General features: G+C 28.1%; 1 protein-coding gene across 4 annotated transcripts in view; it reads right to left on the reverse strand.

The window, feature by feature from the left end:
• Efa6 (Exchange factor for Arf 6) overlaps positions 1–24,255 on the reverse strand; it is a 396,188-nt gene extending 371,933 nt beyond the window's left edge. For all 4 annotated transcript variants that reach the window (XM_075359859.1, XM_075359858.1, XM_075359860.1 and 1 more), the window contains exon 1: positions 23,896–24,255. In XM_075359859.1, the coding sequence (XP_075215974.1) occupies positions 23,896–24,033 (138 nt within the window). In that variant the 5' untranslated portion in view covers positions 24,034–24,255. The remainder of the gene's footprint in view (positions 1–23,895) is intronic.
• Between the last annotated feature and the right edge of the window lie 3,124 nt (positions 24,256–27,379).

Consider the following 27,379-nt stretch of genomic DNA (forward strand, 5'->3'; position numbering starts at 1 on the left):
GTAATTTTACTCTTGCAGTTTTCAAATCTAAAAAGTCATTAAAACGAAATAAAACTTCAATAAATATAAAAACAGTTATTACTTCCAAATAATAGGTACGATTATAAAAATACTACTTATCAAAATATTCCTACTGTTAAACACTTCCATCGTATACAGCGATTTGAGAAGACCGCACCCGTTCAGCCTATATAGACCGCATGCTTACCACACTGATATTAAGACTTAAATTTCATCACCTGATGAAATCAGTATTTTTTATCGCAATAAAACTAACCACAAATAATAATAAAATACTTTACAGCGGTAAGGATATTAATAATTTGAACAACAAAAATATAATACTTCAGTAAATTAATACAATAAATGTAATAATAGATTTTTTTTATTACTCCACCTTATATAATCACAATTTTAATTTAATCACAAAAAAATTCTATAAAAACGGTTTTAGATAAAAAGTAACGAAACTACACCAGAGATTAAAGTTTAACCATTATTTATAAATATATTCCGATCATATTACGAATAAAGCAAAAAAATTGAATTTTAGTTATCCTTTTAGGCTTGAATAATATTTTAATAATTTTTTTTTTGGGAAGGAAGGTTAACAACAAGAAAAAAAAAATAATAAATCAATCTGTAAACAAAGTATGTGTTCACATACGCGGTCTAAATTAACATTTCAAAATAAAATGTTAAATTATTTTGATCAAAATGAATAGCATAATGTTTTTTAAACCAGTCTCATTTTCCATATCAAAACTTTTCATTTCAAGTTACGTTATTTCAAAATTAATATATAACACATTTAAAATTCATTAAAAGAAAACTGGAAACTTCCTTTTTACTTCCTTGTACGAAATAAAGGAAGTATTGTGATCGCGAAAAATTTCGGTTTTCAGATTTCAACGGAAATATCCATTTTGACTAGTTTCGGCGTGACGTCTGTACTTACGATGAACGTATCTCGCATAAATCAAAAACGATTAGCAGTAAGATGTTGAAATTTTGTATTAGGATTGTTGTAACATCTAGTTGTGCACCTCCTTTTTAACTGCAATCGACTAAACCAAGTGTCAAAAAATTAAAAAAAGTTGAATTCTGGACTTTTTCTTAACTGCAGTAATAAACCCTCATTGAGAGCTTTTCAACGATATCATAACTGAATTTCATTGGTTCCAGAGTTTCAGCCATATAAAATTTTAATTAATGAAATATTTGCGTTTTTATCGCAATAAAAATAACCACAACCAATAAAATATTTTACAGTGGTAAGGATACCATCCTTTAATTCATAATTTATAGAGCATTAAAATATTTAAAATATGATAAATAAAATTTAATAATAAATTTAATATTAAATATATAGCTTTAAAAAATGGATATGATATTAAATTAATAAATAAATTATACACCAGAATAAAAAATAAAATACACATAAAAGACAAAATAAACCTAACGAACAATAATATAATAAATGAATACGCTACGATTAAATATACTATAAATTATAATAAATTTAATAAAATATTTAAAACTTTTAAATTGAAAACAGCGTGTACAACAAATAATAAAATACATAAATAACAAAAACCCTTCTATTACAATAAATCAAAATGTAGAAAAACAAGGAGTACATAGTCTTAGTTGGGAAAATTGTAACAAAATATATTGGAATAACATATCGTTCATTCGTCATAAGAATTAAACAACATATTAATTATATTATTAAAAATAATAAAGAAAAATCTAATTTCGCTAAACACACTTTAGAAAATGGACATAATTATAACCCCAACGAATATATTAAAATATCAGAATACAGTAATAATTATTATAAAACCAGTAACTTAGAAAAATTTCATGTATATTTAAATAATAATAAATTGATGAATTAACAGGTCTGATTTGATAATGATATTATTTATAAACAAATTATATAATAATTAATTATTAATAGGTCGGTAACATTTCATTTAATATTACATCTATTTCATAACAGTTGCAATCAAATTTTATGTACCTTTCATTTTAAAAAACAGTGTATATGTAATTTAATACGCGTACAAGGAAGTCATGCGGTGTCCACATCAGATTTTTTTTTAATTTTTACTCGATAGAATAAAAAATGAAATTTCAGAGCATTTATTACCCGTTTTAAGTAATTTACACTTCCAAGATCCTATCTGTTTAGAGTAACTTTTAATATGCTACTCATAATGGCATAATTTACTTATTTTTTTTTATATAACAGAATTGAAAACATTTCTGAAATCGACTTAATCGCTAATGGGCAATAAAAAATATAAATAATATTTATTTTCTTTCTAATTAATAATTAAAATGTAAAATTTTATTTTACTCGTGAAAGATTTATTCGATTTTAATTTTACATAAAATGTTTTCCATTAAGAAACTTATTTAATTATAATGTAAAGAAAATACGTAAAAAAAATCATGATTCTAACTTATTTTGTTTAAGATTACAACAATTCAATATAAAAGAGTGAAGCTAAATAATATCAAAAAATCCATTAAAAAATAATAATTGTAATTTACTTTTTTAATAACAAACAATAACGGCATAACCTTAGTACTAACACTAAAGCATTTTCTATACAGCACAGACAATTTATAAACTTTTCACTGTAGGTAAACGTTAAGTTATAATGATTTTTGATGCTGTATACGCAAGGAGAATATATAAATGTTCTGATAACGCTCAGTTTGCAACAAACTTTTCGATTACACAATAGAAACGTCAGACTATACAAGGTAATTACTAAGATTTATGACAAAATTTTCCGCAAGTTTCCGTTAAACTGCACAACAAACTTTAAAAAAAAAAAAAAAAAAGAAAAGAAATATCTCTTGATATCAAAATATAAAACAGTAACATATTTTTACACTTACCACAAATTTCATGTTGATGTACAAATTTACCTGCAATAAGTTTCAAGAAAACCCCGATTTTATACGAAGACTTTTTTTTAAATTGAATCATATTAATAAATTTTAAATTAAACTTGCGCACTCGCCAACTTTACAAAATTATTATTTTTTTATCTTTTTTTAACATAATAAAATAAAAATAAAAAAAATTAATTTCTGATATAAATAACGAAAACAACGCCATATGAAATTAACTAAATTATAATTTCTATCATATAACGCGATGTAAATCGAATAAATTTTCTTACGCTAAAAATAATCTTTAAGTTCGTATTAAACTAAAAATATTACTCGACCTACACGTTTACTCGCTAATTATTTTTTCTACGTACAAGGTAATGAAAATGAATAGTTTACGGTATCTAAATCATATTAGGGAAACAAATTCACAATATCTTTATCTGTCGTATGGCTTCGTCTGTGAAAATAACACCGTACACACTGAGCACACAGCATTCGGATATTAGCGTATTTTCTAGTACAAGCTATTTTAATAAACATTTCAACAAAGTTATACGAACGAGAAAGGTATGGTAAAATTTGAGAATTTACTGCATAGAAGAAAGTTGCTGGATTTGCCTACGATTTAGAAATACAACTGTAAATCATAATGCAGCCTGATCTACCGTACAATACAGTTTTATCTTGAAAAGGTATTACAACGATCGAAAAAATGTTTAATACGATGGGCAGCATATGGCAGATGAAATGACTTAATAGTAACTTTACGTTATCTGAATACCAATTTACTGCTCACCCTAGTCACTAGGTTGCATATCTTGCTAATAACTAATATTAGTTATTAAATCGTCTACCCAACTAACAAAAAAAAAAATCTGATATGGACAACATATGACTTCCTTGTACGACTATTAAATTACATTTACACATTTTTTTAAAAATGAAAAGTACATAAAATTTTATTTCATTAATAACTTCTGATATTTTTTCATATATATATTTTTTATTATTATTAGTGAATTATTATTCATCGTAAAACTATTTTTAAGATGAGAGTTAATAATTATTAATAAATCAATACATTTAAATTTAAAAAAAAGAGATGAAATCTGATTCGAACCGATGTGTCTTCCCCCTAAGATCCAAATATTTCATTAATTAAAATTTTATTTGGCTATAACTCTGGAACCAATGAGAATAAGTACCACTTATGACACATCGTTGAAAAGCTCTCACTCAATAAGGGCTTATTACTACAGTTAAGAAAAATTCCAAAATCCAAATGTTTTTTGATTTTGGGCTTTTTTTGACACTTTTGGTTCAGTCGAATGCAATCAAAAGGGGAGGTGCACAAATAGATATTACAAGTTCTAAATCCAAAATTTCAACATCCTACAGCTAATCGTTTCTGAGTCATGCGAAGTACACACGTCACGCCACTAGACCAACCCGACGGGTTAACTTAATGAACTTATTCAAATTAAACTGTCTGTTAAAAAAAAAAATAATTTGTTTTAACGTTAACATTTTCATTACTTCGCTCAATCTGGAACATAGTCGCTTAATTAATACAACTAGGGTAAATTTTTAAATCTGATGTATAAGTTTATAGTAACTAGTAAGAACTAAATTTTTTTCATAAAAAAGAAAATATTCAATACCCACTGAAGTGGATGTAGTTGCAACATTTAACTTTCACTAATTTAAAATTTTCTGGACATTTTTACTTTTTTTTACAACGGAATTCGAAATAAAAAAATAAAATATTAATATCTTACTCGAATAAGATATTTACGTTGGTCTTGAGCTTTAGACTGAGCCTTTCTCAACTTTCGTAAATGAAAAAGATAATTAAAAGTTGTTAAGGCAGGAGTGGCTAGCTGTGTGATTCCTTTTTTTATGGAAAGCAAACAACTTAATGTGTTATTATCATCACCTGTAAGCCACCACCGACAGAATGCAGTGCTGCAGATAAACAAAAGATTCCGTAATAATCGATAAAGTGTAAAAACAAAGAAACCAAAATCACTTATTAAATTTCGTAAATAAGGTACACACCAAATAAAAAGAAGCAATATTGAGCTGTAAGGCCGCTCTATAAATATAAGAATCAGGTCCTACAAAGATGGTTGTAAAATTCATCAGCCGAAAGAAAATATCATAAGAAACTACAGAATAACAAAATTCAAAAAATACTTAGAATATATAAGTTTTGTAATACACGTACACGAATGTATGACCTACACACTTCCATAAAATCATACCCATAAAATTATCATTTTTCTCGCGATCCAAAAGTGTCTAAAAAGACGATTGTTTGAGAGGAGTGTAACAACAATTTAAAATAAAATATATCATAGTTTTCAGTAAAGTTTAGCAGATTTTTAAAACTTGATAAGTTTGCCGCGCTTCACCAAAAATATCGTCCACATTCTGCGCATTAGTTTAAACCTACGGCGCAATATTGCATAACAAACCGTTATGCGGCAGTTATCCAAGGATAATATTGGATTATTGCCAGATGATGTGAGGAATCCACACCCTTACCTTATGTTCGCCAAACGCAAACGTCAAAAGATCACTTCTTTACATTCATTCTGATGGCGATACACGACTTTTAATATGACGTAACCCAACAATATTAAAAACACTCATACTGTGTCAATCGATTTTTCAGCAGCAAGTACTACCAGAACGGTTAAAAAAATCCACGAATACAACCGACAACAAGCTTTTTTAACCTTTATACCAGTTCTTTAATGCTGTCTGGGACCTATACGATTAGATCCTAGAGGAAAATAATGCACGTACTGGGGTTGTTGAAAACAAATGTTTTCGTTATTTTACCCTGTGTTGTGTTAAATCACAACTCAAAATAATGTGGCAAAATCCATCTCTATATGGTGACCGACCTATCAAACGCACACACAATTAAGTATCAACACACCACTAAGTAAGGTAAGGTAAACACATCACTAAGGTAAGGCAGACCGAACCGAGACAGCCGACAAATCATCCTGCTGAGATCGACGAAAATCATCCTTGCTGAGGTTGCAAAAGCTCATGTAACAATTTGTAACAACAAATGAATAGTTTCGGGTTTTTACAGTCAGTATGATGAATCAGAGAAGGAAAAACCAAAATATGGAAGTACAGACAGCAGAATAGTTAATTCACACCCGGAGAAAAGGATACATGCTGAGAACAACTACATACGAGGCTTTTAAGTGGAATCGTCCAGTGAAACGGTCCTCAGTTTATTCTCGAAAATCGATGTTGGTTCTCGGAATTAAAAAAATCAGCATTTATTTATCGTATATGTGCTGGATTATTTATTGTATATATATAAATTATTAAAACTAAACTTTCAAGCAATTATAATAGCAAATTATACAATATAACATTTACAGAGATATAATTACAAATTTCAGTACGGCTACAAATTAACATCCAGTTTTTTTAGTCATTCGACTCCTGGTGAGGGTCAAACACGATATACATTCCAGGAAGATCCACAGGGTGGATCGTCCTTGAATGTTCGCTGTGGACAGTACTTAGTTAAACGTACGGTAACACTGTCATATTGTAAAAAATCAGTAATATTATATGTATTCATTGCGGCTAAAACAATTCTCAATGTCTTTTTCAATTCTGATTACATAAATTTTCTGTTCAATTGATACAAAATCTTTTTTGCCGAGTACTGAACACAAGATCTCTTTTGAACATAGCCGACCAATGTGATATATAAAATCGTCCATTACATAAAATCAAAATTTAGAACGTAACAACTAAACAAAATTATGCGTAATAATTTTAGGTGTTAAGATTGGAAATGTTTTTTAAATGTATATGAAATTTTTACAATTACATCCACAATTTAGTAAATTTAAAACAGGAAAATCAAAAATTATGATCGAAATCATGAAGTTTAATAGATTCTTCATCACTAATGACAAAATAAAAAATCCCTTATAATTGAAGTATTGCTATACATTAAATATTCCCGACTTGACTTTCTTACGGTTGTGATGCGTGAAACGCTCCTGAGGTACAAAAAAAAAAAAAAAAAACAGTCAAATCTGTTTCCTCTGATAGATCAGTGTTATTTTCTTTTAAGCCAATCCTTACAATAAATAGAAGTTTCATTTGATATGCTTCATTTCAGTGTGGTTAGCATGCCGACATACAGCAGTATGCAGTATGGGTCAGTGAAGAAAGAGGCAACGGAAAAACACTTTACTCGTCCTTTTTTTTTAGTAAACATGCTATGAGAAGTTTGTTTTCTTCAGAATGGTATGCCGTTTTCTGTAATCTTATATCAGATCACCTCGAACTCAAACAAAAAAATAAATAATAAAAATAACCCTACAAAAATTTTACAATCACCACCAAAAAAATTAAACAACATAAAAACCTTATAATTATTATATTTCTATACTCAGACAAAAAGAATAAAGAAAATCTAAAAGATCTATACTCAACATTGAATCCAGAGACTAATTCTGATTCACCCTCAGAATAATCAAACGGAGAACGATTAGTCTCTACTACTTATAGTTATGGAACCTATGATACATGTACAAGATCTTCCGGAACAGGTAATCCTTATGTAAATCGGAGACGACTCGACTGTTATTAGAAGGGGTTTTTGCAGCGCCACATAATCGATGATTTTTTTTTACATTTTGTTCACGACAAACTTAAGTATTCGTTATAATAAGGGAAAGCGGTATTACTAAATAATGTACTAAATGCAAATATTTCAGTAAAATAAACCATACATTTCGTATAATATTCAAGTAAAAAAATAAATAGAAAAACGCCATTCGACCTACTAAACCCCAATTCTAATTAACAAGAATTTCATAAAACAAAAGAGAAGTGTTAGGTATAAAAAGTTAATTAAACCATCAGCATATTAAATATCTGTAACCCGTGTAATAATAAATATTATATTAAAATGCATTTAGTAGTAAAGTTAAGGAATTTAGAAAGGGGGATGATTTTATCCTTCTTTTATTCTCTATAAATTATTTTATTTTCACTACAATTTCCAAGAGAAAGCTTCTCTCATTTTCGCTGTTTCCGGTTTTCTTTTTGAATTATTATCTTATAACAAACATAAATTTCATCACCGATATTAAAAATGTTACATTGCATTTATTATAAATTACTAGAAGAATAATTGTATATAATTTTATCGTACACATCATGATACTATTAACTATAATCCCATTATGGACTATAATACCGAGATACTCACATGTAATTTGATTCATGGACTGTAGTTCTACGCAACTGGTAATGTCTTATAGCAAATATCACTATTTTCCTGAAGGGAGGCCCGAACCCTTCGTACCATATTTTTGACACGCTCGTAGGACACATCAAGGCTAATGGAATTCATCAAAAAATATAGTGCAAAGGGTTCGTTTTTGCCTTCAGGAAAATAGTGGACATTTCCAACTCTTGCTGTAAGACATTACAGAGTACCTCTGTATTATAATTCATAAGGAAATTATAATGTGTAATATCAAGATGTGCACGATAAAATGATCTCAGTATATAATATGTCCTTAATTAAAAACTTAACGTTGCGATTAAACAGAATTCAGATAAATTGAGCTCCAATGTATTTAATAACAATAATGAACCATAAAGTTATCCGTAAAAAATAATAAAATCAGATACAACAAATCATAAGATACTGTCAGTCGAAACATAAAAAAGTATATGAACTATTTAACAAAGCAATTTATGGTAGAAATAATTATAAAAACTCAAGAAACTAATTTAACGACTTAAAAAATTGTAAATAACACATATTCCTAAAATTACTGAAACTTTGCAATATTCAAAACAAGCTTAGGAAAAAAAGATGATCCATCAGCAAATAATTCAGAATTTGCATACAATCGTTAAGAAATTAAAAGTACGAAATTTACAGAATTTTTTATTACTTATCAAATTTAATTGTTTATTGCAGAAATGTATATTACTTATCAAAGTTGATAAGTAATAAACATGAAAATAAAAAGAACACGTAAATCTAAGAGATTTTTTACGACAAGCCCAACATTTATGAAAGACCAGTAATTAAATAAGAGATCACAAATCTTTTCTACAGTATAATGAAAAAATAAAAAATAAATAAACAGCGAAGTATTTTCAATTTAAGTGGCATGAACTTTGACTTTTTTTAATTATCAGTATAACTGCACCACATTAAAAATAAAAAAAAGGATGAGTTTGAAATATGCAAAATATACTTAAAAACAGTAATATAATAATTAACTACAAAAAAACAGCCACATTATTACAATTTTCAGTCTTAAGAAAAAAAAAACAAAAACAAAAATCGTAGGTAATTTTTTTTAAATATGAATTAAGATTGTTAAAACTGAAGAGCATAAATCACAGTTCTGGTTTGGCATCTTAAAATCTAATAGCAAATGCTCAAATAAATACTTTAAAAACATTTACATAGAAGAAAAATAAATTCTCTTACTGGAAGATGAATGATAAAACATTCGAAAATCATTTTAAAATATGGTCCGGTAAATCAAAATTCTGTCGATCCGACAAAATTTTAGAGATTTAAGAAATGCTAAAGAGAAGCATTAGATGAACTAATACACCAAAATTGGATTTAAAATCAGTTCCTTAACTTATTTAAAAATTAAAGAAAGTTTTCAAAATCGTACTTTTATCTTAAATTAAGAATGAGGGTCTTAAATTAAGAATTATCTTATACAAGATATCTTATGGAAATCTTATGTTTTTTATGTGCATTTTAAGCTTTTATAAGTTAAAATCGAATCAAATAAACGATTTATGGCAAAGTTAAAATAAAATACGAATACGTTTTCTTCGACTCGATTGTTATTTGTACAAAGAGTATAATGAATTCAACATATTATACCAAAAATACATAATTATATGTGTAACGCTGGAAATATTAAAAATGTAATTGGTTATTTATTTATTTCTTTGTTATAGCATCGGCTAATAAATTAGTAAAAAAAAAAATAACGAATTTTAAAATATATAACAATAACAAAAATTTCTTAAAGAAAATAACGTCTATCTACTAATTAATACAATATTATAATTATAATATAATGCATGTCAATATGTATTTTATTATTATAACCGTTCTTGAACAATAACCAATAATATTTCATTAGTTTACATTATTTTGTATACTTTTAGTTAAAAATAAAATAATAAACTAAACATTTTTGGAAATCAAAAGATACTTTTTTATATATTAACAGAGTATTTTATTAAAGACATTTTTATTTATACATAAACGAAAAACATTTGTATTAATAATTATTCTACATTCCATAAAAAGGAAGACAGATCACTAAACAGCTGCCATTTAATATTTCAAATTAATTATGAATCAATTTTTACTTATTAATTGAAAAATAGCTATAATGATTACGAAGAGACAAAATAATTTCAAAAAAAAAAATTCAACAGAGAAAGTATGATACGACATCTTTTTACGAATACAGCATTAATTTCTGAATGACCTCAGACCATGAAGCAGGCTGACTAATGATTATTAGTCAAAAGTCTGAAATATATATTAATTAATCCTTAAACATAAATTTTAATCTGTCTCGAGTACAGTTATCATTAGTAGCGTGCATTTTGAAGACGTCAGGGACTACTGACTATTTAAAAAATTTACCATGAATACCTTTCCAGTATTTCCTAGACCTAGTATACAGACTGATAGCAAATGCAATAATGATTGTAATAATAATTATAATATTAGTAGTCGGCAGTATACAGACTGATAGTAAATGCAATAATGATTGTAATAATAATTATAATATTAGTAGTCGGCAGTAGTACTGGGTACATCGAACCAACCCGTGGGCGGCCGATGACCTTCAGTACATAAACATACTACAAGTAGTAAATGGGTAAATAGATTCAGATTTTGAATACAAAACATATTTTAAATAAGATGTCTTAATTTATCAATACAAAATAGCGACAACTTTTAAACGTTATGAATAAGATATTGCTGATTTTCCAAAAACAAAATACGTCATCAAAAAGATCTGTATTTAGAGTTTACTGTAATATAAGTGTTTGAAGGCCAAAAAATTTAAGACCGCAGAATTTGATGATGTGACAACTATTATACGTACATTGACTTAATATTAAACAGACCGGAAAAATGATGTAATTGACCTACTGTACAATAAGTGATACTTAATGGATAGTAAAAAAATTTCAACAAAACTATAGAAGACATTACAATAAATATTAAAAATAAATTTTTCACAATATTACACCTATAAAAATATATTGATAACTAACGGCTTTTACATAAGAAGTTCATTTAAAATTTAACCATTGAAATAACGGTACACAGGAATTCCAAATACAACTATTTAATCTGATTTATCAAATTTTTTACAAGAAACAAATAAAATCAATACTCCAACTTAATTTAAATTACTGATCCATTCTAATAACAGAGTGTATTAACGTAAGATTTTAAATGTATTTTTATTAGTAACAAAATTGCTTTAATAAATTTAAAAAATAAAAGTCTATTTTATAGATGTCATCATAATATAACATATCTTTTTTTTATAATAACTGACATTTCTCAATCTATATGTCCGTTATTAGTTGAATGAGAACTTGTTTATTAATTCCTCTGAACCATCAGTTCTGGATGATGCAAAACACTTAATTCGGGCGAAGTAGAGCAGCTACAACAGTTGGACTACAATGAAAACATAGATTTATCTATGTTCGGTATCTATTTAATCGAACCGTCAAACATATCTTCAGATTTACCATCGTACATATTTATGATATATACCGAACGGCTCAACGGAATACTTCCGTACGAAATTCTAATGATACGAGGTCTGCAAATTAAGTAATGAGACTAGTTTTTTTTTTGCAGCCAAAGTGGCAACACTGTAAAGTTACTAGTAAACATATGGTTATATGAACAGCTGATTTATATTGTATTAATATTTTTAGTCGATAGTTGCCACTGAGACGTAAACAAACTTTTCGTAAAACGAGTTTTTGTTGTGCGTTACAAAAATGGGTGATACTAATTATGAGCAACGTTGTGCAATCAAGTCTTGTGTTAAACTCGGTAAGAATGCTACTGAAACTTTCTCAAAATTAAAAAGGGCGTATGGAGATGACGCTCTGTCACGAGCCCAAGTTTTTAGGTAATTTAAAGCAATTTCACATGACCGGGAATCAGTTGCGGACGATCTACGCTCTGCAAGACCGTTAACCCCAAATAGTAACGACAATGTTGAGCCAATCAGAGACTTGATACGGTAAGACCGGCGATTAACTGTGAGAATGATTGTAGAACAATTGAATTTGAACCGTACCACAGTCCATCAAATTTTTGCAAACAAATTGGACATGAAAAATCTTTGTGCAAAATTGATCCCAAAAAACCTCTCTGTTGAACAGAAAGACAAGTGTGCCGCGATCTTCTAGACGAATTAAAACTGACACTGAATTTCTAAAAAATGTTATTACTGGTGATGAATCTTGGCTATTTTACGACCCAGAAACAAAACGCCAGAGCAAGGAGTGACACACTTTAAACTCACCACGTCCCAAAAAAGCAAAAATGAGCAAATCAAACCCATGCTTATTTGTTTCTTCTATAGTAACGAAATTCTCCATAAAGAGTTTTGGCCTTAGACTTTTGGAGTTTTTTTTTCACAGGACAGACTGTAAATTAATATGTTTATCGAAAAATTCTTGAAAGACTGCGGAAAAGAGTTGCCCGCGTGAGCACACTTCAAACTCTCCCAAAAAAGTAAAAATTAGCAAATCAAAACCATGCTAATGTGTTTTTTTGATAATAATGGCACTGTCCATAAGGAGTTTTTGCCTACAGGACAGACTGTAAATCAATATGTTTACCGAGAAATTCTTGAAAGGCTGCTGAAAAGAGTTGCCCGCGTGAGACCAACCATCAAAGACAAGTGGATGCTGCATTATGACAATGCACCTTGTCACACTGCACTCTCAATTAATGAGTTTTTGACAAAGAAAAATATTCCTGTAGTTCCTCAACCACCTTATTCACCCGAGCTGAATCCCTGCGACTTTCCTGTTTCCGACTTTAAAAAAACATCACAAAGGACACCATTTTGGAACAGTAGAAAACATTAAACAGAATGTAACCGACCATCTGAGAATATTCCGGTTTCTGAATTCCAACGCTGCTATGAAGAGTGGAAAACCCGTATGAAACGTTGCGTGGCTTCCCAAGGGAACTATTTCGACTCTTGATTAGAGTCCATGTATAACTGGATTATAAATAAAACGTTTTTTCTGAACCAGGTCCATTACTTTATTTACAAACCTCGTAAATTATTACCGATGGTATCGCATTCAATTTCGGGTGAGGAACTTAAAACCGAACCAACCCGGCTCGAACTGCAGTTATTTGAGTAACAGTGCTATGTTACTCTCTCATAGTATACTGTCGGTAGTACATGTTACTACTCTCGTCTAGTGTCAGTTGTAAACTGTTCACACACTAGGAGTGTAGTTTCGTTCTTTGCAGTTATATATATTTTTTTAAATCCCTCATTCGATCGAGAAGAGGGTTGCTATAGCGAAGTTTGTGTGCGTTTCGAGAAACGCGTCAAACATTCGCGGAAAAATTCCCGAATGCAAATATTCCAGCAAAGAGTACCATACACGATTAAGTTGAAAAATGGCGTACAACAGGTCGGTTTCAAATACAAAACGAAACAGGCGACCTTCCGTTAGGACACCAGAGGTCATAGCCTATAATCAAAGAATTTCTCAGAGTTCAAAAAATCTGTAAGCAAATTATCACTAAAAAGTTATGGAAAATACATTTCTAAGATTCTTCATAATCTAAATCTGAAAACAGTTTAAGAGAACAGACAAACTGAATAGTCGTGATTATTGCAACTGGCTTCTAAAAACATTATCAATGGGAAGACAGGCCCGATGCTGTACTTCATGACAGATGGGACGTAGTTTCAGGCATTTTAATTCGCACACCAGGATATTGGACGATTGAAAATCCTCACCAGATGTTTGAGCGTCCACTTTACGATGAAAAACTCTGTGTATGGTGTGCTGTTTCTTCTGATAATCGTACAGTGGGGCCAATATTTGTTGTACGAACTGTCAATACATAAGTATATCGAATAATTTTCAAAGAATTCTTTCTACGTTCAGTTAACGATCGTGAAAAAGAGTACGGTTTCTTCCAACAAGACGGGGCAACACCAAACGGTTCGTTAGCACGCGTTCATGTGGCTTTTACAGAAGGACGAAATATCAGCCAAGGGCGGCGGCCTCCGCGTTCTCTATATTTATTTAGTTGCGATTCTTTCGTTAGAGATATTTGAAGAATAAAGTTTATGAATAAAATCTCCACACTATCGATGAACATTCAACAAGAAATCGACCTCATTGACAACGGTTTGCATCAGATGACTTTCAATATTATCACTCGAGCACAAAAATCCATCGTTGAGCAGGGCTCTGCTCACTTCAAACTTCGTTTTTAAAAATATATTAAATATGTAACTTTTGTTGCATATGTAACAAATTGTTTAATGAAAATTCCAATTACATGTATTTTATGTTTTCAGTTTTACATTTCAATCATAATATCCTGCATCTCGCAACTGTGTTTAACAAAGATTAAATTTGACAAAAACACATTCATAGGCATAAGCAGAAAAATATTTTTGTCTCTAACGTGACGGCCCCACAAACTATGTCACCATATCCGTTAACAGCAATATTCAATACTATTGCGTACAGTACATATTTTATCAACGAGATTATACAACCAATTGTATTTATTGATAATGAATTATTCACATTATCATTTTTTTTTAAATACGATAATATATGTACTTAATACTTTTAAGAATAGTAAATGAAATATATAAACGCAAAACAACGATAAAAAAAACCACCAACAATATCTACAGATCCCAGTGTTAGAAAAACAGCAGCAGCCACTGAAGGCCCAAGCAAGTGCGACTGAAAACCTTGTATAAAATGGTTATAAACGTTATATTCATTGACATTTGTTTCGACTGTCGTTTCAATCTAAATTACTAACACATTCGTCATTAAATCAAGATTCAACGATTCACTACTACTCTATACAATAAGATATTTTATACTAGATATTTCCAAGCGTTTAATTCTCAACTTTGACAGGAACGAATTAAGACTGCGCTAAACGTATAAGTAATTACATTTATCTATTGCAAAACAGTACATTTGTTCACAAAGACTATAAAATTAACAGAGATCTAGTTTAGATGAATATTTATATAAAAATAATTATTTGGCTTAATAAAGTATTTTCCAATAAGCCACACCAGTAAACAGAAATTCAGATTCAATTTCAGGGTTTTCTCTTCAAAGTTTCTTTTTTGAAAGAAAAAACTTAGGTCCAATTTTTTGTTGAAAATTTAAATACGCTTCTAAATCGCTAATTTTAAAGTGAACAGACGAGATTGTAACGGGGAAATATTTAATAGCATAAACTACCGTTCTCTAATAAGGCGTCCAAGCCGTGAACCTACTCTCCTCCCGTGACCTACTTTTTTCAAACTATGAAAATTCGTTAAAATCCTGCGATCCGCTCTAAAATTAACCTTAACAAAAAACAACAAAGCAAAAAGTATACTCCTTACAAGCTGGGACATTCAGGTCAAGCGCAACTTTTATAAAAACTATTTTCAAGGATTACTGATTAAAATACTCGATATCTACGCAATAAATATTAAATTCTCAAGGGTACTGGTGTTAATTAAGTTTGAAGCACGTTATAAAATAAATTCTAAATAAAGTAGTTACAAACTGTATTTATAATAAAGAGTTCAAAATCAATTTTTAATTAGAAAATCGTTCAGGCCTTAAAGAAATAGAATATGCATGAATAAAAACAATCAAAATTTAAAAAATAGACCTTTCATAATAAATTTAGTAATGGCAAACAACCACTACATCTAACCTGCCGGTCGGGAAAAAGTTACAGTACAGCTGATCGCCTATAATAACATCTGTGCTGTATTGCTGCATGAGTACGCGATTTAACAATCATTTTTATGGGAGAATTTGTACAGCTGATCGTGTGAAAGTTGGACCCCGGTCAGTTCATCGAATATCTGAACTCGATCTTAAAAAAAAGATAACTCTTGCAATTAATTTCCAGGTACTAAGATTAATAAAAGACTTAAACTTGGTCATGCCAAAAATTAATTACATAAACAGTAGATATTTTAAATCACAAAAAAGCAATGTTTTTCCTAAAATAACAGGTTAAATTAATGAATATTAATTTTTTTATTTTTGAAGTCAAATAAGTACAGATTTTAAAAAAGTTAATATATTTAGATATTTATTTATACATTTCAGATTCGTAAATTTACGATTTACCATCGTAAATGGTTTTATTTACAAACAATAATTTTATTAAACTTTTTTAAGTTGGAAGATTACTGGTAAAAAATTATTAATTTATAATTTTAGTAACAATACACAGAATTGTGAAAAATAAAAGTCTTGAGACTCACCAAAAATAAAATATTCGAAAGACTCGACAATGCTTTGTTAAACATCTCAATCCCACACAATTTTTTTTTGTACGACTAATGGATAGGCATACGTGTATAATCGCACCTATCCTCTCCTTACCCCACAAATACAAAGGACACTTTAAACTCAAAGGTCTCCATATCCTTGGTGTAAATCCATTTGGGATCTAGATAAAAGTCACAGGGGTACAGGAAAGTACTAAGGGTAAACGGGAGTGCACGATAAGAGAGACGATTAACAGAGGGGCAAAACAAGATCGGCAGAGTTCCATCCAAATAAATTCTTCAAATAACTACAACCCCTTGAATGATCAGACTCTTCATTCAGGTTCAGAGCAGCACCTAATGATCAATAATTTTGCTTTAAGCAATACAAATATTAAAAGCGATAAACTATTTTTCCTCCCCCATTCCAGGCCGCAGAGAACAACCACAAGCTTCTTTAAGAAAAAAAGTCCTCATCCAGTTTTTTGAATGTATTACACAACATAAATAGTTAACTTATACAGCTCAGTTGAGACCACCTTCACTTTAGGCAATTTAAGGTATATCATTAAATAATTAATGTATTATTATTGCGAAAATGTAGCTGATTTAATCGAATACCTGTAAGAAATTATCACAAATACAACTTTAAAGTATCTACAGTTATCTATATTTTACATGAAAATTTACTTTTAACACTTCATTATATGATGTATTTTGACATATACTTATCTCTTCACAAAAAAATATCTGACTATGCACCATGTCATTATTATTATTATAATAAAAATAATAATAATAATACATACATGCACACATACATATTACTTTTACCCCCACAAAATAAGATACATTTCATCCATACCAAAAAAAAATTACATACTTGAAAACTATTTAACAGGTAATACTTTTTTCCTCTTACTACTAACTTATCTCCTGTAAATCTTTTCAACCAATTTCAGAAAATCTAAGCATTGCTCATGACTTAACAAAACATATGGCACTTACTGCAAAACGATTATATTTACCCAGTAATAAGAAATATTTCATTATAATTATATTAGTAACAACACATATAAATCTGACCCTATATATAACTTCACACTCCTGTGGATATCGACTCGCAAATTGAAAGCAATTCAAATTACATAAAGGAACTAAAATACTTAATTAACTAATTAAAATGTCTTCAGTTATTCAAAATGTGTAATACACCTACAACACTCATGTTAATAAAAACATTTTATCAAATAATACTGAAAATTACTTATTAAAATTAATAACAGCATATGCCTATATCATGGATAAAATATGAATGGAAAAAAATAATATAAAACCTTCTCTCCCTAAGACGGCAGTACATTAACTTGTTGCTTTAATATCTGTCTAATAATTTATTCCGGCTGTCATGAATGTAAGGCAACTGCAGTATAGGTGATACTACTAAACTGTATTCTCTACACCGATACATATGGTAAACAGAAAGAAGATATCGGCTGAAAAACTGAAAATCTACATTCCACCAGGGCTTGACATAATATGCAACAGCTGAAAGCCTGGCTTGGGTTCTTGTCATTCTTGAGAACAGCTATACAGTTTTCAAGAGTGACATGTCTCATGCCACATCATCTTCAACTATTCATTTCTGGCACTAAATATACAAATATTAACATATAAAAATCTTATGATAAAATCATACAAAAATCTCATATAGGAAAGATAATTTTTATATAATTATTTTTTCTATGAAAAATACTGCCACCATATAGATACATTTACAGAATTAACCAATAATAAATGGTAACTGCATGCAAAGTTATATTACACGTTCCAAGGAAAATTGTACTTGGTGCTACATTGATCTATGACAACCATGTTTATAAAACAACACTTCAGTTGTCATCCTTAGTTCATGTTCTTTTATTTTCAATCGCATTTATTCACATAAAAAAAAATCATCAAGTCAAAATAACACGATCAAAAACCAGTGACATAAAAATTAAATATTTAATTTGGTCGAAAAGAATTTACCCTAATATAAAATTATTTACATAAATAAATAAATGTATAGATAACTCTTAACACCGAACAAACAAAAAGATTATATATAATTTAAAACTTAAGACTAATTTTAAATCAATCATTAAAAATTAAACGCATTCTCTTTACTTAAAAATTCTATAGAAAAAACTACCGTTTAATTACACGAAGATTGAATTGTTCATAAAAATGAGAGTGATTATTTTTTTAACATCGACTAATAATTCAGTAGTGTAATGGTTAACAATAAACTAATTAAGAAACCATTTAAAATGTTTCAAATATGAATAACAAGATTAAAGTCACGATGGCTCAGTAATAGAGCACTGGATTTCATACAAGGTCAAAGGTTTGGATCCGGCTCAAACCAGTTAAAATTTGTTACCTAATAGATGATTCATGATCCTACCGACCTGTAATGAGCGCTCATCTTTATAAATAAGGAAGTTAAAAAAAAAGGACATCACTAGCATCACAAATAATAAATAAGTATCTTCTCCATCTCCATTTGTCTCACTCTGAACATATTTCCTTTATGTGAAACAAATTTTTGAGTAAAAGAACAATTTCAATTAAAATTATTAATAATAAATTTCTAAAAAATCTTTCTCATAATTTGCCTTGCTATTATTTTACAAGTGACAACCATTTTAATAAAACATATCCTCAGTCGACTACAACAGAGTAAACACAAAACTACATGCTAAACTCAGTCTGGTGTTTGAATTACCAGAAAAAACTGCACAGTACTAATAGTATAGGTTTTACAATATGATACTAGAATCTTCACGGTTTTTATTTCTTTATTACTTAAACATAATATCTTACAATAAGATCGGCCAGAAATACAATAGATTGTTAACTAATCATGCGAGTATTAACTTCCAGCTGCCTCTTGCAAGTTTTCAGCTCATGGACTAACAATCTGGATAAACAAATTTGCAATAATAATTAAACTAAGGGTTGAAAGACAACAGCCTCAAATGTCAGCATGTTGTGTTCATAATAACCAAACTTTTTCTAACAAAAATGTGTTGACTAAAAAGAAAAATTAAACTATTAAAGAAAATAATTTTATAAAAGAATATTAAGTACATAAGAGATCAGAGTTAATAAAAAGATAAAAGACACAAGATGACTACAAAGCGTACCAAGATATAAACTTTTTTGGATAAGACAGGAAAAAACATATGCTTGAGACACATTCCGAACTAGGATAAAAAAAGATATTAAAAAATTCTTATAACAACAAATAAACATGCAGGAACAAATTACTTAAATGGACCAATGGTTATACTACATAAATTTCAAATAACGCTAGCTAAATGGGAAGCATTAAAAAAAATACTGTTGATAATGCACATGTTCACATTAATCAGCAGCTACTACATAAATAAAATGACACAGACTTATATATCCAATGACAAGCAGTTAAGTAAAAGTGGTCCATTCCTTTTACATAAAACCTTCCTTCACAATGACCAGTTTAGTCACTAGTATTTTTATATGATACTAGAAGTAAGGTGGTTTTTAGAACTGTTGCTTTTCTTCAATAAGACCTAAAAATATATATATATTTTTTATATATATATAAAAATTATTACTATTTTTAAAAGCAGTATTTTTTTTGGGTCAAAATTTTACCAAATAACTAATTTAAAAATAAACTAAGTGTGATAACTCTTAGCATTTACTATTGTAATTAAATGATATTTTTGTCTAATTTAACAATAAATTAAATAGTCTTAATTTTATCTCTGCCCAGCCCTTTTTTAATTCCTATATTACAACAATAATGAATGATTAAACTTTTTGAAATTATTTCAACATTATCTTTTTGCTACTATCATATTTTTTTTTTAAATAAACAGTATTAAAAATAAACTACATTCTATAACAATCAGTATTTTCTAATACTACTAATTCACAATATATTTTTTCTACTCTTTAATGATTAAAATTATAATTTATTTACTATATTCTCTCCCCAAAATCTCCATTTCAATTTAAAAAATGTGTTAATAATGCAGTTAATCTTTAGTTTGTCTCCTCAGTGTAATCACAATAGTTACAACAAGTGTTCCCATAATAAATTGGCAATTTAATATGATTAATAAATGATGTTTAGTAGGCTAATTATTACCGATATGCAATTTTTTATGGTTTTTGTATTGCAAATAATTTGTAATAAGATACAGGAAATGAAACAAGGTAATAATTACAACAGGTTTAGTACAAATAACTTTTGATTACTTATTTAACTTTTAGAAAGACCCAAAATAATAATTATATTTCTATTGTAAATGTTTTTAACTTTCAAAAATATGTATAAAACAAAAATAGATTTAAAGAAATATAAAAAGAATAATTTTTGTGTAAATACATTCATAAAAATAAGAGAATAACAAACCAAACCTGTACAACATTTAGAATCTTTTTTTTACATAGGTTATATTACACTAATTTAACACATAATCCTAATTTACTCTGATCTATGAAAAATACATATTAATATGGAACAATGTTTTCATGAATCCCATAATCATTAGATACTGATTAAATGTATCCTTTAAACACTAAACAAAGAATGTAGTAAACAAAATATTAACACATAGAAGCATAACTTCTTTGGATGAATAATAAAATATTACTCATATAGAGGACTAGGGGAAAATAATTGTACCATGCACTGAATACACAAACTACCTTACTGCAGAAACTTCAAATTATTTCATAAAACAAATTCTCAACTACCCTATCTGAAGGTATGTTGGGAATAAGAATATACGTTTATTCTTAACCAACAGTGCGATTGAGGCATATTTTATGGATGTGATTAGTTACTACTATCAACCAACAGCATTTTACCATAGAGTTTATAAACACTGGGATGAACAATCCTTTTATACACAATGATAATTTATCATGTTTATAAGCATAAAATAGAAAATTCAATTCTACAATTTTGTAAGCTGTAAAATTAAAAAATATCTAGGGAAAATTGCACAGAATGAGTGGTAAGTAAATACATATTAGTTATGTGCCTGATTGCCTTAAAAGACCCCATAACTATAGATGAATGCCCATTGCAGGACATAAAACCATTTTCAGATAACAAAATTACAGAAAATTAGTTTAGTAAAACAAAAACATAGCATGACTAGTAATTAGTCAGATTCAAATTTACATTTTGATTAGTAAATTACTATTGATTTATTTTAAATAAATATTTCATTAGGTAAAAGTTAAATGAGACCAACATATTCTTTAAAAAAAATAACTGCCATTTTTAATAAATTGCCTCACCATTTACAAAATCTATGTACTTATTATTTTTAATTTAATTTAATTTTTTTTTCATAGATTAATTTTCAAATCTAACGTTTGTTGTAGAATTTTTATATAATACAAAAAAAATAATAAACCTTATTCCTGACATAGTCTATATGAAGTAAAATATATACAGTATCCTGAATAAAATATTTATTTATTATTAATCAATATCATCATTACCAAACAAAAACATTTGTTATCATTAAAGCTACACAATGAATTGCCAATAAGTAAACATTGATTTGATTCAAAATATTAAATAGCCTTTATTTTAATCTAATTATTATTAACACTACTCCCAACTTTTATTGTAATATAAATATAATATTTATAAAGAATACTTAAAAATGAAAACAATAATTCTTTATTATAGCCTAAGTACTTGTCATTGTATGTAAGAATTTACCAACTGGATAAATATTTAGTCATGATTGTACAAACAACTACTTTGTTAAATTTGAGAAAAAACTAAAATAGCTTTTGTAATTTTAATAGTCTTTATGACAGATTAAAAAATAATGCAAATAATCTTGTTTCATTATCTTTAGAATTTAAATTTAACAGTCTTACTACTGATTCAAAGAAATAAACTTATTACCTGATTAAAAGATTACTATAAATAAGTTATCATTATCGCTAGATATACTACCAATAGATATACAATAGGCGATATAAGCGAAAAGGTGTCTTTAAATGCTTATAGATCATAAGTTACAGGAGATTTAATACTTTTTAAATCCACTACTCATTAAACACAAACACATCCCAAAACCTATTAACCATATTGTTTTTATTAAATATCAGCCAATTAAGTAATTTATTTTGAAGAAAAATTCAGATTAACAGTTACTAAAAAAATATAAATGTAAATCATTGTAACCTGATTTTTTAACAATTAGTAACAGAAAAATTAATTTAGTAGTTTGCAATCAATAACTTTTAATAGAACATCAAGTAACAGACACTATTGCAATTTAAATAAGTTATTATAGAATCAAAGTAATTAAAGAACATATTCTTACAAGCTCTTAAATAATATTTCCTCAGGAATGAATAAATGAAATAATTTAAAATCTGTAAAAAAGGTAGAATAAAATTAACCTATCATCATCCTACTCTCCTTTAATCATAAAATTAATATATCAATATTAATTAAAATATTATTGGGATATGTTTTACGGTGAAAGAACATAAGTAAAATTAAAAACAATGAACCTGAATAAAACAATTAGCAAATTCATATCCTGTCAATTAAAATGCATGAAATAATTACTACAGTAAAGAAATTTAAAATAAAATAAGCTGCTGTAAAAATATGTAAAATAAATATTCAGACACCTAAATAAACAAACCCAAGCAGCATTGGTAAGAGCAAAATAATGTGATTGTGTAAAAAAAAAATATATATAGGGCCTATACACGACTCTTCTGTACAGTACATAAGAGGGAAAATTCTGTTGTGTATATCTTTAGTATTAAGGATATCCCTCCCAAAAATCATAATATTAAACAAAAACTTTAAAATTATTTTTATTTTTTTCAGTAAATTCTTTTTATATATTTTTACTTATACTGAATTCACGCGAATAAGATAGTTCTATCTTCGAATTTTCAAATTATTTAGGAATAAATAATACACAAAGATAGGTCAAATTCAGGATGAATGGGATGCGAGTAGTAAATTTATCAAAACTAAACTGAGATAAACCAAACGGTCAGAGGCGAATATTAGATTTTCGTAAAAAAAAGACAAACATAACCCAAAGATCACAGAAACCTGTTACCAGAACATAACGCATTATTTAACGTTATTAAAACAAGTAACATCATTTATGATAAAAAACATTCAATATTAAACTAATTCAGAAAATCAAAAAAATACAAAACATATTTCAAAATATTGTTAAATGTGAAAACCAGGCAAGGCGCTGGCCCAAATGAATGACGGGGGAACGAAAATCGTTACGACGTTAACATGAATGGCGATTACCTTCCCACTTTCCGCAGCTGGCGAATTCTCCACTATGTCATAGATGATTGGCGGCAATCCTGGTGTTCCCAATAAAGAAAATCCTAATCCACAGGAAGGATCTTTTCTATTCAAAACAACTAACAACTCTTCAGCCATGATAAATTACAAGTAGGCTAAAACACATTATTGCCCTACACCAGATGTTTTACGAAAAAACGAACACATCGGAATTGCGCACCATATTAATTGACATCGGAAACATTTACATTCATACAAATTGAAACGAATAGTACAACACTAAATCCTTGCTTCGCAAAATACTACATAAATTTTCCATTCACTGAGCAGAAAGACACGCCGACACTCGTCTCGGACTGAGGTCGGCTAGTGACTGCAAGTTATGTTGGCAGCGCTGCACGTATCCCCACAGACAAAGAGCAATAACAGAGAAAGTTACTAGCGAGACGTTAGTAAAGGAGGGAAATTTTAAAATCATGACATTAACCAACTTATTAATTGATATTAATTCGTTGTTCGCAAGTAAACAAATTTTAATTAGGAGATAATTATTTAAATGTACTCCTTAAATGTAACTTAAATAACCACTGTTTAAATAACATTTATCGGTTAACATTCACATTTAGTCATGTGTTATTTTACACATCTCTTGAGATATTTATAAATTTCAAGAGAATTATTAATAAATAATTAAAGAAAAATTTTAATTTTTCAAGAATAATGTATTTTTTAGATTTATTTTCCATTTACACCATTATTTTTCACAAAAATAATTTAAAAATAAACATAAACATAATCCAATTTTTAAAAATTGACTCATATTTATGCACTTTTTCCATATAATACTTTAAGTTCAATTTTGTTACCTATTCAAATAATGAGTAAACACATTAACAAACACGCACAATGTTAACAAACAAAAGGCCAACTAAAGAAAACTGCTTATAGTTGTCATTGTTTGCTAAACTATATCAAAATGTTTATAGGAAAAGTAAATTGATCTTTTTCAAAAGAAGAGGAAGGAACAAACCATATGATTTTAGAAATTAATGTTTAGTTTCCTGAATAATGTTTCAACAGTTAAGGGATTTTTGTTTAGCCTAAATCTCTCACAACAAATATTTTTCTTTGAATGTATGGTTAAATTTGGTTTAAAATGATAAGTAATAATGACTGTATTCCTTCAACACAGATGTATAAATTTTTTTATCCATTAGTGAATGAAGTTGCAAGAGCTAGAAACAGTTTTTTTTAATAAAATTACAATTTTTCATATCATCATATAAAATACCTAACTACATATTTGATTTTTTAGTTTAAAACTATAAGAAAATAATAATAAAATGGAAGCCACATCTTGAGAAACAAGGTTTTTGTATCCATACATGACCAGTAAATGATCATTGGGTACCTTGCACGTCTTATATGACCCACAAGAAATATTGGTCGTGTGTATATGTATGTATACTTGTAAGGGTTGTTTTTTTCATATTACTATGTATCTTATTTTTTATTAAAAACAGTCTAGCCATTTTGGAATTACAGTCTCATGAACATCCTACTTTATCAAATGGATAGTAAATATTTATTAATAAAATGATTCACAATAATCATAAAGTAATTTGTTGTGGATGTTGTTTTTAAATCTACTGTAGGATGTATGAGCTATGAAGTATACATGAAGTATTTATATATAATTTTATAAAATACACTTGTAGTAGGCATCTTTCATAAGATTAATTTATTCTATGACCTCAGATATGAGTTTAAATATTTATTTTAACAAGGAAGAAAAGTACATCATAAAAATATACAATTATTTTAAATAAGAAAATCTTAGTTTTAAAATAAAGGCTTGGATAATATCAACTTTTTTTTCATTAATATTATTAATTATTATTAATAATATGAGTATAATATATATATATATATATATATATATATATATATATATATATATATTAATGAAAAAATATTATACAATTACTGACTGTAATTTACAATTATAAATATCTATCATTATTAAAAAATTAAAAGTAAGATTATATGTACATAGTTATTGTTAACTAACAATTCACATCTAAAAATAAGACGCTACTAATTTTAACTTAATGTTTATACATAATGTGTACTTAATTTACTGGTTTTAAGAGTAATTATCTTTTGTAAAATATTTTCTATCAATACTACTAATTGTGGGTTAGTATTTTTTTGGCAATTTATACTTATATTATTCTGAGAATTCACTAATATAAAAATTTACTACAAAAAAATTCTTTTAAAATCTTTTCTACTTTGGATAATTCATATATTTTTTACAATTTAATCTATTATTTGCGCTAATTCCTATTGCAAATGGACCATTCATACTGGTGTTTAACCATGTTTTAAAATGTGGTAATCATGCCAATCCCAAGTGTAGTAGTAATAAAGTCATCCATCCATTGTAGAACTGATTGTGAGCTGTTTGGCAGAGACCTTGGATGTGTCTGAATTTAAATGACAAACATCAGTACTCTTGGCCGTTTAGTTGTAGTGAGTCATTGTTTAGTGCAATTGTCATGTTAATTTGAAACTTTTAGTGAAATTGAACAAAACATGAATAAAATGGTTTTCAAATGTTTTCTGCGGTTTATGGAGAAGACCTCATGTCTCATGATATGTTGAGTGGCACAAAAAAATCATTGAAGGATGTCACGACATTGAAAATGACAAATGCCCCATATGATCTACTTCAAGAACCGAAGAAAATGTAAAATAGATTAACCAGATTGTTTGAGAAGATCATGGATTTTGTGTCTGAGTGATAGTTGAGGCCATGAAAATTGACAAAAACACTGGAAAATTTTGCAAGAGGCTCTCAAAATAACAATGTTTGTTATAGATTGGTCCCAGAACACCACATCGAAATTTGTGCCAACTTCCTGCAGCAATTTGAAGCTGACCTTTTTCAGAAAATCTGTGATCCTCCGGTATGATCCAGAGATGAAACAACACTCAATGCATTGGAAAGCACTGTTACCACCAACAATTAAAAATGATCATTAAACTAAGTTCAAATTCAAAGTCATGTTTATTATGGTTTTTGATATCAAAGATATATTCTTGAAAGTGTGGGTTCAGAAGACATAACAGGAAACCAATATTACTGTAAGGAAGTTTTAACAAAGCTGAGAGAGAAGTGTCAGAAAAAAAAACAATAAGACCTGTGGAAAAGTGGTTTCATTCTTCATCAGGATTATTTTGCCTGTTCACACAACACTTTTTGTGAAGTAATTTTTGGTCACCAGACACTTTACTACTCTTTATCTTTATGTTTGGCCAATTTGGTATCATATGACCTTTTTTCTTTTCCCTAAAATGAAATCTGGGCTTAAAGGAACACGTTTTGAGTCAGTTTATTGATAGTTTACTTCTAAGCCTAAGAATTTTAGAATTAGAATATTTTGAAGTAATTTATTTCAATTTTAATATAGTCAAGGGT

The sequence above is a fragment of the Lycorma delicatula genome, chromosome 3 (assembly GCF_047948215.1).
Source record: "Lycorma delicatula isolate Av1 chromosome 3, ASM4794821v1, whole genome shotgun sequence".
NCBI classification, from domain to species: domain Eukaryota; kingdom Metazoa; phylum Arthropoda; class Insecta; order Hemiptera; family Fulgoridae; genus Lycorma; species Lycorma delicatula.